At 43.0% G+C, this 12696-nt stretch overlaps 1 protein-coding gene across 9 annotated transcripts in view; it reads left to right on the top strand.

Moving 5' to 3' along the window:
- Positions 1–12696, top strand: part of Nhe3 (Na[+]/H[+] hydrogen exchanger 3) — a 60255-nt gene that overhangs the window by 31728 nt on the left and 15831 nt on the right. For 6 of the 9 annotated variants that reach the window (XR_016283034.1, XR_016283035.1, XM_089544745.1 and 3 more), the window contains exons 14-16: positions 2291–2317; positions 6974–7086; positions 7724–7832. Coding sequence is in view for 7 of the 9 variants with exons in the window: in XM_089544745.1 (XP_089400871.1) it covers positions 2291–2317; positions 6974–7086; positions 7724–7832 (249 nt within the window). In the remaining 2 variants the exon portion in view is untranslated. Of the gene's footprint in view, positions 1–2290; positions 2318–6973; positions 7087–7723; positions 7833–7902; positions 9876–11117; positions 12693–12696 lie in introns of those variants that run through there. The other 3 variants (XM_089544749.1, XM_089544747.1, XM_089544746.1) reach the window with 3 other exon arrangements.

Raw genomic sequence — 12696 nt, forward strand, 5'->3', positions numbered from 1 at the left:
CTCTGAGCTGCTGTAAGAGTGTAGCACTGCCATACTTATACCAGTGTTGTATCATAGCTAAGGAAAGGTGTCTCAGTTTCATTTAGTTGTTCTACCCATTGAACATTGCTAATCAATATATCTGCTCCTCTACATCATTCTTGGGGGGGTGCTCACAGTTGCTGGGAAATATGAGAGACTGGCATTGTAAGCAGGACTAAAGTCAGTAGCGAGACTTCAGTATATCTTGGCAGGAGGCCAAATTCACGGGGAGGTACTGAATCCTTTTGCTTTTTTGGTGAGCTGAGATCTCCACAACTGGCATGTGGCTCTTAGACTTGACTCAAGGTTTCTTCAGGGTTTCTTCTTTCGATTTCTAGTGATATCCAAGTTGCATCGAAGGTGGTGGCAAGCAGGCAGATGAAGCAAAAAAGTAAAAGAATAGGTTGCTTATTGGATTTGCTCATTCTTGCTAGGCAGAGTTCATTCTTGGTGGTGCAAGAGATAAGCTCAGAGAGAACGACCTATAGGAATGCATGCAAACAGAAGTCTTCAAAGTAGTTTTTTGATATAATCGAATCTTAGTATTGTGGCGCTCATGGGTCACAAAAAACATATGCATGTGTTGGTGCTACCCCCAAGGGGGAAGGGAGGATGTACTGGACAGAAGCGTGGCACATGCATACAAAACATTTGAAAATTTTTCTCATTTCACTGTGCATCTATGAAGGAGACTGTTTGTCGACCACTGTTGAATACTTTTAAGAACAGCATGCAAAAGTACTCAACATTATTTCAAAGCTGGTATCTTTCGGAAAAGTCGCGATAAATACATGTGTTGTGGTGGTGGACAAAACCCCAACAGGTGATCTGTCTGCAGGGTGTTTCCTCAAATCACAAAAGCCTCTCATCGAGTTTTGACATGCTGCCACATGCGCTATTTTCTCATTAATACAGTCATTCAAACTAGACAGCCTAGATGGCTTTACATGAAAAGCAGTTATCAAAGAGCATGATAAGCAAATAAAAGCGAACCACGCTTCGTAACAAGTGGCAGCGCAGACTATACCAAGACCTACTGAACTACAGACCTGCACATATGGCGGGGTCCTATGGAGCAGCGTGTGCCAACTTTCGTTAGCTTATTGGCTGTTGAGGGCGCTCGGTTGACCTGTTCGTCTGCTGTCATCATCATCATCATTTGCCAATTTGAGCAAGATATTTAATACATTTGTTTCGTCTTCTTCTGCTATCTTACCATCAACGATAAAAATATCCACAATAACGACTTTTTTCGCTCTGGATGAGTATAAAAAACGTCTTTCTTTTTATCCGCTTTCTTTTCGTCAGCACCACCGTGCCTAGCATAGATAAATGGATGTTAATGATTACGTGGACAAACGACGAAACTGCCTTGTTTGAAATAAAATGATGGAGGAGGCCATCTTGTTCAACAGGTATAATGTAGCGCCACGCTTCCCGTAGGTGCCTTTTCCTAGCGGCAAAAGGCATGAACTAGAACATGCGCGCTGGAGCAGTGCCAAATGTGCAGGTCTGTAGTTCACCTCCGGCATCTGTGAGCGCCTCCTATGTTTATAAACATGGTGTTGGTCTATAGGCTCTTTTGAATACCTATATGACGCACTTTTCAAGAATGTGACCTCGATACTGATAATGGGGTGCGTGTGGTTTTAGTGAGATTTGTGTGGCTGTATTAGAGTATTAGATATGTGCACATCTTTGATAGTGTCCAGCACTTAAAGGAGTAAACATTACATGATTCTGAGGTCACAGTGCACTGACATGCGACCTTGTGGAGCATGGCTGGCATACTGCGTGTATGAGGGATTTTAGGGCTGTGGATCTGAGCACTGCATCTCTGAATTTCCATTTCAACTCACCTCTGCATAGTTGGATCACATGACTGTGTTCGTTTACTTTTGAATCCACTTGAAATTGTTTGTGTGCCAGTTTATGTGCAGATATTATTGAGGTAGGAACTCTGCCATAGTATTGTTTATCAATTACATTCCTTAATTTCAGTTCCCTAAGTCTGGCTATGTCATCTGTAAAGCATAGTGAAGTTTTTTTTTCCTGAGTTTTTTCTTCCATTTAGCTTGTGACTGATTGCACCATCAACCTAGTATTATGTAGCTACAGCTGATTAGCATTGATGACTAGGCAAATCGGAGGCTTTGGAGGCTGTTTTTTCTTTTAAATTTTCTCCATGCTTTGTTTTTCACAGCTTTTCATTATTTTTGTTATTGTCGCATATATAAACTGGGGCATGTTGTTTTCTTGCACCTTTCAGGGTTATCAGTCAACTCAGAATGGGGTGGTAAGGAGCTTCTATTTGCACTGCCTATGCGCTGGTAGCTCTGTTTAGCCTGCGGAATGGCTTTTGCTGTGTTGTGCAAAAAGCAATGGGTCTAAATGAGCACCTTAGTGAACTTCACAAGTGTCAAGCACTCCACTTAATGCCACAACTGGGAATGAGGGCTGTTCACCCTAATGCTACTTTGCCTGACAGTAGGGGGGTGATAACGTGTGATTGTGCTCTTTGTTTTTCTTTATTATACCCTTTTATATCGTCATAACACGTCTTATTGAGCATACGCTTGCGATTTTTTTTTCTTTCCACCATGATTGACTGCTTGTTTCTTTTAGGCATGAGTGAAATAGTAACCTATTATAGTGGCAGCTGCTGTGTGTGCTCGAAACGTGCCAAGTTTGAGATGTTGTAAAGGCGGCATGTATGTTCTCCTCATAAATTGAAGTGAATTCCAAAGTGTGTGCATCACTATGACATCGGTGGCGATGATTTCAGCAACGCTTGTTTTGGCTTGACTCAGTAAAAGAGCGAAATTAACTTTTTTTTTTTGCACTCGTTAGCATCAGATGAAATTTGCACGATTGGAACGTAGGTAACAGACCATATCTAAGGTTCTTGGCTCCAGGATCGATATATACAGCGTGATTTGCGGTCAGATTTCAGCCAGGGAGATCCCTCTGTCTTTTAGCTTATTTTTTATTTTTATTTTTTGATACTGAGTCCTTGCATTTGGCACCTTGGGATTTTTGAAAATGACTCTGGTTTCTCTCTCTCCGTTCGTAAAAGCAGTCCCTTTGAGATTCAAGCCATCTTTCACCGGTTTCGGCAGATGCCATCGTGTGCATTTACTGACTATGCGTGCTGCTTGTGTAGTGTGCAACACTCAAGTTTGCAGTGATTTGGGTCAAGCTTGGCATTGTTTTCTCACTGGGACTGTTAGCTTAAATCAAAATGTTAACAGTCTCTATAAAGCAATGTCCACACTCTTATGTACTACCAGTGTGATTCATCCTTTATTTGTGAAGAGTCGAGCTGTCAGTTAGCCGTCTATTTGCCATAGTTGAATAATAATGTAAGAGCGGCATTATTTCGTTACACCTAGTCGTGTTCCAATTTATGCATGCCATACTTGGTTACGTGCTGATTTTCATTTGGTGTGGAAGGTTGGCGCAGATCCTGTTAGCTGCCTCCCTGTTATGATCTTGTTAGATCTGCAGTGTTCATTAAGGAGCCTGCTGGCCTAACTCATTTGGATGAGCCTCGTCATTATGCTATTCTAAGCACGGCTTGCGCAAGACTGTTTCTTAGCCTGTTGTTATGAGCACTTAGCGTAGCATTGCATTTCATGAATGGCCCTGCTAGTTTAGGAATCTGTGGACTGATCGCTGGGAGCAACTTCAGCCTGCTGATCGAGCATTTGAAGTACTTTAGGAGGTGTGTTTTGCATGTGCAAAACTTTCAGCCTTCCTTTTTTTTTCTGTTTGAATGCTTTTGTATTGATGCATTTGTTGGAAAGGAAATCGGCTTTGGCTTAAAGACGTGCATTGTGCTAGAGCTCTTAGGTATCAAGAAGGGTATTGTAAAAGTGTGGACAAGCTTTTTGATTATTAAGGACTGCGCAAACGCTGCCAAAGTGCATGTAGTAGAAGCTATATACTTCTGTATTCTTTGAATACAGAATACAAGTTATCATCGATTGAGTTTCATCAGTAGATAAGGTTCTTAAGATGTGGATGTGTGAATTCGGATGGTGACAAAGGTGAAAATGAATTCTGAAGGGAACTGCCAGGGACACCAATCTCACTCATGCAACAACATACCGGCAACACACAAGCTGCGGGGTTGTCTGAAAAGGACAGATAAAAGAAGCTGTGTATAGGACATCATCTGATAATAAACTGGCAAAAAATGCACAGGGTTAAAGTAGGGGCTGGACTTTGCAGTTTAAATTCAAAAAAGCTGATACAAGTATGCCGAATTCAGTTTTCGAAATTAAAAAGGTCAGTATTCTTGGCTTGCAAGGCACAGCTGGCTTGTTGTTGAGTACAAGTTATGCTCCGTTAGTGTTGAAAATTAACCTAGTAGGGAAGCCAGGGCCCTGATGTGATGATGACATTGTTGAATAAACATCCCATTTGTGCAAATGGGATGGGAGCTACCCGCCGCGGTGGCTCAGTGGTTACGGCACTCGGCTGCTGACCCGAAAGACGCGGGTTCGATCCCAGCCGCGGCGGCTGAATTTCTTGAAGGCGAAATTCTAGAGGCCCGTGTGCTGTGCGATGTCAGTGCCCGTTAAAGAACCCTATAGGTGGTCGAAATTTCCGGAGTCCTTCACTACGGCGTCTCTCATAGCCTCAGTCACTTTGGGACGTTAAACCCCAACAAACAAACAAACATTTGTGCAAATTGGGGTATATCTCCACCAGCTTTACACACCTTTGCAGACCGGGAAGCACCACTTCCTTGCCGCTTGCTAACCAAGCACTCCTTGTTCATTATCATCACCCGCGGAGAGCAGGTAGTTGGTTAAGTAGGTTTATCAAGTGCATGTAAGTCACTGTCATGAAACCATGATTGAGCATCGCGAAAAACTACGTTCTGGCTACCATGACTGTTGAGCGGCAGTTCCTTTGCTGCCATACACACGCAGACCACGTGATGCCCCGCCTTCTTGCTTAACCCAGCACGTCAACCCAAGGGTAACATGTCAACCTACAGCTTAGCAGTAGCAGTAAACTTCCACTTGCGTTTTTATCTGCAAGCTATCTCCTCTAGCCTGCCTTAATTTTTCAATGGAGTAGCAATTCCTTCTACAAACGTAGGTCCAAGTACTACAATTTGCATGTTAATTACTGGTAAATAAACTTTCGTTCCAACAAAAAGTCATTTAGAGACAGACTCCAAATTACTTCTGACTACACTGGATTGCCGCAATATGTGCCGGAAAAAGAAAAAAACGAAACATAAATTCTGAAATAAACACTGAAAAAAGTCCGCCAAATTTTTAAAAACTTTCAACCGAAAAGTCGAACTCATAGTTGTAAAGAAGACAGGGTTTTTATAAAAGCTCCGTGTAAAAGTTTGTTCTGGACAGGTTTCTTCCTCTGCTGTCTTGTTTAGCATGTGTCGTTTTTTCTTTTCTTCATATTAATCATGAGCCAACTAACCACCAAAATGAGAACTGTTTGTGGCTTGTCGGATTCTTTGGGTTGAATTTAATTTGCAGTTGTGTAAAAAGTAATGAAAATGGTGTGGAAATTCTGGACCTGATAATTGAGTGAGGAATGATATAGTCATGGGTCCTTCCGATTGGTATACGTTTTGTCATCTAGGCTTTCCTGATGTAAAATATCGTGGGTGAACATTTAATCCAGTCAAGTTTAACCTTCAACACCTGACCCTAACAGACTGCAGTAAATAACCACCTTGTGTTTGGCGCATTACGGCTTGAGCTGCCGATGCACCGTTGAACCCAAAATACCTTTACTACTCTCTTGTGTGTGGAATGTCAGAAAAATCAAAACACACTATGCTAATGAAGTTCATGGGAAGGGGGGGGGGGGGGGGGGGGGGCAACTTGTGAAGTATTCTCTGTAGTTTGAAAAACACTAATGTTTTTGTGTTTGCATGGCATGCATGGCATGTGACTGCTTTAAGGCAGTGGCTTGCTACTTTTACAATAATGCATGCTTATTTTTTCTTATTAACTACCATCTGCATGGAATTCAACATTAATTGTTTTGGACATACTACCTGGCATGAAATCTTACAGCAATATTAACTTTTCTGTTGTCAAAAAAAAAAAGAGAAAAGTACCTTGCATGTGGTTTTACTGTATGTGTGATGTATTGACTGTTATCTTTAGTAGGGACCTCTGTAATTAACTTGATACTACCCTAAGATTGATGACGCTACCTGGGGATTGGTTGACTGCTAGCATATGTGTATTCTTGTCACTGCTGGGAGCAAGTGGTTTTTTATGAGTAACATTTTTTCTGTATCTTAGCGGTATTTGCAAGTAGGCTGTTAGGTGTTCCACATGGGAGATCAAGGGAGTGTAGTATGCATATAATGTTGACATGTTTTGCGGTGTGCTGGTAGAGGATGTGGCATTGTGGAAGCAATGGAAGGAGGGTAGTTCACAGCATTGGGAATACACAGAGCCCTGGGGAGGGGGAAAGAAAAGCTTACACAGCTTTGGCAACCGTTGGTGTCATCACGTTGGGACACTAATAAGGTGCTGCCGAATGCATCGAGCTGTCAACAAGCAGTTATAAAAAAAAAAAAAAAAGCGTGGTTGGTATACTCCTGGACCTTGCTGTGAAGGGGTTATGGGGTGAAAGAGATAAAGATTGTTAAAAACATGCAATTTTTACACTTGCCCTCACTGAATTTCTTGACTTATGCCGCCTGTCGTATACCAAGTCAGTTTTTTTTTTTTTTACCACCATATTAAGGACTGCAACGGAAGGGAGTTTCTTTCTTCTGTGTTTTTTTTTTTTTCCAGGCTTGAACGAAACATAAGTACAACCTGCATTTTTACCCATTAAGGTTCTTCTTGATTCAAGTCGTGGGTGTATTTAGTAATGCTTTCCTGATGGCCCTGCCATTTTGCTGCCAAAATTTGAGATGTTCATTTCTTTTTTTTTGGTTCATTCACAGGCTGGCCAGGTGCAGACACCACCAGAATTGCAGAGCCCGCCGCCCCAGCCAGAAAGCAAGACTCCTTATGAAAAGGCCTGGCTGGTCCGCAAGTGGTACAACTTTGACGTCAGGTATCCCTTGGTGCATTACTGTGCCTTGCAAAGCTCTTCCTTCTAGTAGCTTGTGCACTGTTACAAGATGCCACTATTAAGTCACAGATGTCAGAGTGCACAGTAGCGGCTTGTTGCTGTAGTCTCGTAATGGACTTGTGAAACTGTGGCTCCACTGAGAATCTCTGCAAAGCATCGCTCATATCAAGCTTGAGCTCTCATGACTAAGCTTGGTGAATAAAAGATATTTTGATTGTGCACTTCATTTTAAATGTTAGCCTTTTTTTTCGCTTTCCTGAGAAACAGTTCCTCTTGGCCTCTTTCATTCATTTGTCCGCTAAATTAGCCCTCACTTTTCCCAATTCTTGCCTATGCATTACTAAAATCAGAGCTGTCAAAAAGGCTGACTTTCATGGTTGGCTGAGTTTCATCTGCAATGATGGCTGCCTTTGCAGCTTTTCTCTCCATTGTGTTACTACTCTTATGCATTTTGAGGTCTAGAAGAAGTAAGCTGCTGCTAGCAGCTGTCTTGAAGCACTAGAGCTCACACATGAGCTGTGAAGGGCCTTCAGCTGGTGCCAACACTATTGAGTGCAGTGGCTGCAAGGGCGGTGGTGTGCTTACTTTGCCCTGACGGTCCTTGTGTGTCGATGCCCAGGTTCATGAAGCCGCTGCTGACGCACAGCCGTCCGACGCTGCTGGACACGCTGCCCCAGTGCTGCCTGCCCCTGGCGCACGTGCTCACCTCCACCGAGCAGCTGATGCAGGTGAGGCTGCTCCACTCGCCGGTGTCGCCCCATTCGCAAGAGTTCTGCCCCCTGCGCCACTCTCTGGCAGATGAACGGGCGCCCTCCCCGGGACACCAGCTCCACTTGTGGCTTTGAGGATGAGGGCATGCGTGGCGATGAGTTGCCGGTCAAGCTCAGCGGGCTCCACTCACCCGACCCTTCCTCCACTGACTCGTCCACGTCCATGCGGGCCTCCCGCACGCACCACAGTGACTGCTGACACCCTGCCTGCCTGCCCTGTCCTCCTCCTCTTCCTTGCCTTGCTGCTGCAGTCTCTGGCACCCTTGAGCAGCCTGCCTGTTTGCCTGCCCGGGGGTTCCTTGCATGTGCCTTGGCCCTTGCCTGCTGTCTCCTAAGTCTAAGGCTGCTGCTGCTGCCTCCACCTACGGTGGCTTCTTGTGTCTTGCCATTGGTGACAGTGATTGCCTCACACCTGCACCTTTCTTACGCATGCATTATGCATAGCATGGTGTGAGCAGCAAGCATTTTCATGCTTCTGACACCGATGGCGCATGAACGCGTAAGTTCGGCAAAAGGAAGACAAAGTGGACTGCATCGTTGTTCCTCAGGTTACCACTGTACAGTTATTGTGTTTATTGTAGACTTTTGACAGACGCATTTTTAGCCACCGTGAGTGTGGCTGAAAAGAGTAGTTAGTTGACTTTGCCTCATGTAGTATATTTGTTTAATGCTACTACATTCGCTTGTTTCCTGGTGTTCACATTTTTATTGATTTGCTTGCCTAGCAGGTAGGATGGCACAGGCTTTGTATTGTATCATTGCTGTAGCTGTGCAAAGGTTTCCCTAATATGATTGCTAGATTGAAAAACCTACTGTGCTGTGTGGCATTTCAAAATTGAGTTAAGGATGCTATGTTATCAGAAATTATAATTGGCACATGGCTTAAACATAATCATGACTTCTTTTAGTTACTCTTTCACTGTTATGCATTTTTTAGATACAGCAGTTATACATCAGTTCTGTTTTGTCAGCATGGGATGATGAGGTCAGTTGTTGTTTTTGTGCCTATACTTCTTGCTTGTGCTTAGATATGTTCTTCAATCTTGTTGTAGCATATTTCTTTGCTTGTAAACTGTTATGCTTGCTTCCTGCTTTCACTAAGAGCACTGCTTATTGGTCTGCACTTGTAAACATGCTGCTGCCTTCTTGCAAAGTATGTATGCATGTAAAGCTGCATAACCATAGCAAACTCATGTGCTTATCCTTGTAACTGCTTCGCAAAAGATGTTTAATGTTGGATCATGTAAAGCAAAAATGTTGTTGGAATGCTCTTTGTGTTTCTTTCTTTGCATAACCCTGCGTGTGCAGTCACTGGTGGTTGCAGGTCATGAGTGATCAAACTGGAGATATCAAAAAAGACAATCATTTGGTGTAATTAGAGACTAAACACAGTGCTGGGGAGGAGTGGCTTTGCAAGAGATTTGTTAGCATCAGTACCGGAGTCATAAAATGGCGCAGGTTTTGATAAGTGATGCAGAAATGAAGCTTTCATTCTATTTGTGGCTGCACATAGTCATTGGTCATTGTTTCAGCAGAAAGGAGCCACTTGGAGAGATGGTTGCCCTTGAAGGTTTGTAACCAGCTGACAGGTTACCTTTGCGTTTGTCATGGAGCCTTGTCTCTCTACTATATGCTTGTGAGGTTTAATGTTTGAATAGCATTCTCTTGTAGAATTGTCTTGTGGAGGCCAAAGATGTAAAAGTTGTATTGTCTTGACAGGAAGGAGCTCCATATCTAGTCAAGAAGCATCTGTATTGGCTGCTGTGATGCTCAGCAGCTTTATTTAGGAGCCAATTGTACTATTATTAAAGCTGGGGCACTCATCTGCCAAATGCAAATGTGTTTCTTGTTTCAGCACAGTGAATCTTAATTTGTGAACCTTAATAGATCAATTATGTTTGTTATAATGTTTCGTTTCATTGAAAGTAAAATAATATATTTGTGCAAATGTCTTGTGCCATGCCCAGATAAATAAATTTATGTTGCCTAGTTGCTGCATTATTTGATAATTTTCTGTATGCTTGCCTGAAATAGAAAGTAAGGCCTAACTCTGTGACAAGTTGTTCTTGGCTTAAAATATGACAGTAAATGACAATGTAAAATTTCATTCAAAATAACTGCTCTGCTTTCAGCTCTATATACGAAGGATATAAATGCTTCTACTGCTGGGAAGGATTCGTCCTCTGAAATGTTAGTCTAACTTAGCGCTGAATTCAATTTGAGGAGTCTTTCGTGCACACATTTTATTTTGTCAGCATTGTGCCTTGCTTTGTGGAGGAAGTAATTATCGTTATTGTTCACTGCCACAAGTAAAATTTAATTGCAAAAATTTGTGAACTGTTTTAACCCTATTTGCCCTTCATCGTATGCACAGTAGATGGCAAAAATTTACGGGATGCTTGTGCGTGGGAACAAATTTATTGAAGCACTCTCTTGCAGTCTATTGACTTCGTATTGATGCCAGAAGGTGGACCATGCAAGTATGCTCGTAATTGCTTGCATTCAAGGTGACTGGCTGATGTGGCAGTGCTGCAGTAATTTTTTTCTGCACTTCGACACCTTGTAAATTTTTTTCCTATGAACTGTACATGAACAATTAGTTCCTTGATATAGGCATTTACAGCAGCATTAGTGTAGTAAATATGGGTACTCAGGGGGGGGAAATGAATACCACAGGGCCAGTGAAAGAAAACTGAATTTTTTTGAAGACTGGGCAGGCAGTTTAAAATGGAATAGTGCAGTCTGTCCTTCTGTGTGCAACGAGCTGCATACAGGTTTCAATTCAGGGTTCAGCTTCTAAATTTCAAAGACGTGCAGCCATTTTAAGGCTCCCAGTTTCATCCCTGTGGGCACACTCCTTGTTGAAAGTATGCAGACTGTGGTTTGCATGAAACGGCTGTTGTTGGGTCGTGTTGCACAGCCCATGTTGCTCTTGCGGTGCTACAGCGTTCTTGTAGCGCGATAAAGTGCTTCTTCCAAATTTCTATTCTGTGAACCACCCTTGAGTACGAGTTCTGTGGAGTGATTAGGAATATGCTTCTCACTGTTCAAATTTTTCTTTAAATCACCCCTTGAGCATGGCAGGTAAACATCAGTGCAAAAGTTGAAGTTCATGACCACAGATACCTTGGTCAAGTGGCGCTGTTTTGCTTAGCACAGACATTTCACAGAAGGAATGCAAAGTCAGACCTCCCCTTGTCTGCTACCCTGTTCATGTGATAGTTGTGCAGTGTGCCTATGCAGGCAACCATGGCAGTGCAACGATATGGCATTCCCGACAGGGCCCATGGCAACTTGAGCCAATAATGATTCCCCCCCCCCCCCCCACCCCTGAGTGTGGCGAAGGAGGTAAAGTTTGTAAGTGCCCTTCAGTTCATGTCTCCTGGTAACCAGGGGACATGTCTGTTGCACTCAGTTTACATAGGAAAAAAAAAAAAAAAAACGATCCAGAGGACAGGCTCCTTAGCACTCCTACTAGGCATCATGAGCACCTCTGGATTACATGCCTTGCCAGCAGTTTTAGTCGAAAAGGCTGCAAGTTGTGCACTTTCAGCAATTGTGAATATAAGTCTATTACTGGAAGAATTAGTGCACTGGGCCATAGCCTAGTTTATGTGCCGTTGCTGTTTATTCTTGCTGGCCTGTGAATCAATGTGGCGGTAAGTTGCACCATGAAACCATCCTTTGCCAGCGTGCCAAGTTGGCTTTACTGCCATGTTTTCTGCTGTGTTGCATGCCTCGGTTAGGACGTATTATTGTGGCGATTGTACTATTTGTTTTGCCAGTCATTAGAAGGTTTGTTGTGTCAAGAAGTGGCTGGGTGCGACTTGCGGTCTTGGAAGACCATATGCTGCTGTTTTTATTTTCTGTGCTGAAGCATTTCAAGGGTCGGCTCATTTCGAAATTGAGACCATGAACATACTTGTACAACACAAGAACCAGACTAAGTATGCTCACTCAAAGGTTCTTTTCTGTAATGCCTGTGTGTTATTACTGTAGATCTATACAACAGCCTAATTTCGTGAAAAAAGTATGGACTGTCACTCGTCACTGAGTAAACTGTTGGTTTTTGCCAGAAACTTCAGTCCATGACTAGTGTCATCAATATTTTGTATAAGTTTAAAAAAAATATGTTCTTCTAATCCAGTGTGGAGAACGGCCTTGATGACTCATAGCCTGAGCTGCTTTGGGACATTAAATTCCAATAAACCAAGACTTGATAACTTGTAGGCTAAGAGGATTCTTGTTATGGAAAATTGGACTTGAGGAAAATTGATTATTGTTCAGAGCGCACTTTCATTTTGCAGGTCATCATAAAGGTGCGATGAGCACATCACCGTGTGCTTCTGTTTTATGGCCAGATTGCTGCAGTGAAAGAAAGTTCTTGAAAGGTTCAGAGGATTGGTTATACGCCCTTAAAGGGCTTTAGTTGGATTTATCCATTGATTTTGAAGCGAGGTGGCCTTATATGTCACAAATCTCGGTTGATTTCCTGCTTTTGAGAGCATTTCACGCGGGACAAGCTGCTCGCGCAGCAAATATTCACATTCCTAGTGCAGCAAATTGAGGAACAAGACAGCACACTCTTCGTCTCGTCACCTTGCTAGCTTTCCTTCGTACATCCAGCATGTGACACTTGAGAAATCATGGCAGTATTGCTGAGCTGCAACATCCTCTATCTTTGCCACTGCTTGATCCCATCTCTCTACTTAGCCTTGTAATTGTTCCGATTTTTTTTTCTGTTTTCACTTCTTTTCTGTGTGGCTGGCAAGTGCAGCTAGCTTACGTTGAGGCCCTGTCCTCCCCCTTGCCCCCCCTTACT

Source organism: Amblyomma mixtum, chromosome 5 (assembly GCF_055824585.1).
Source record: "Amblyomma mixtum isolate Tamu chromosome 5, ASM5582458v1, whole genome shotgun sequence".
NCBI classification, from domain to species: domain Eukaryota; kingdom Metazoa; phylum Arthropoda; class Arachnida; order Ixodida; family Ixodidae; genus Amblyomma; species Amblyomma mixtum.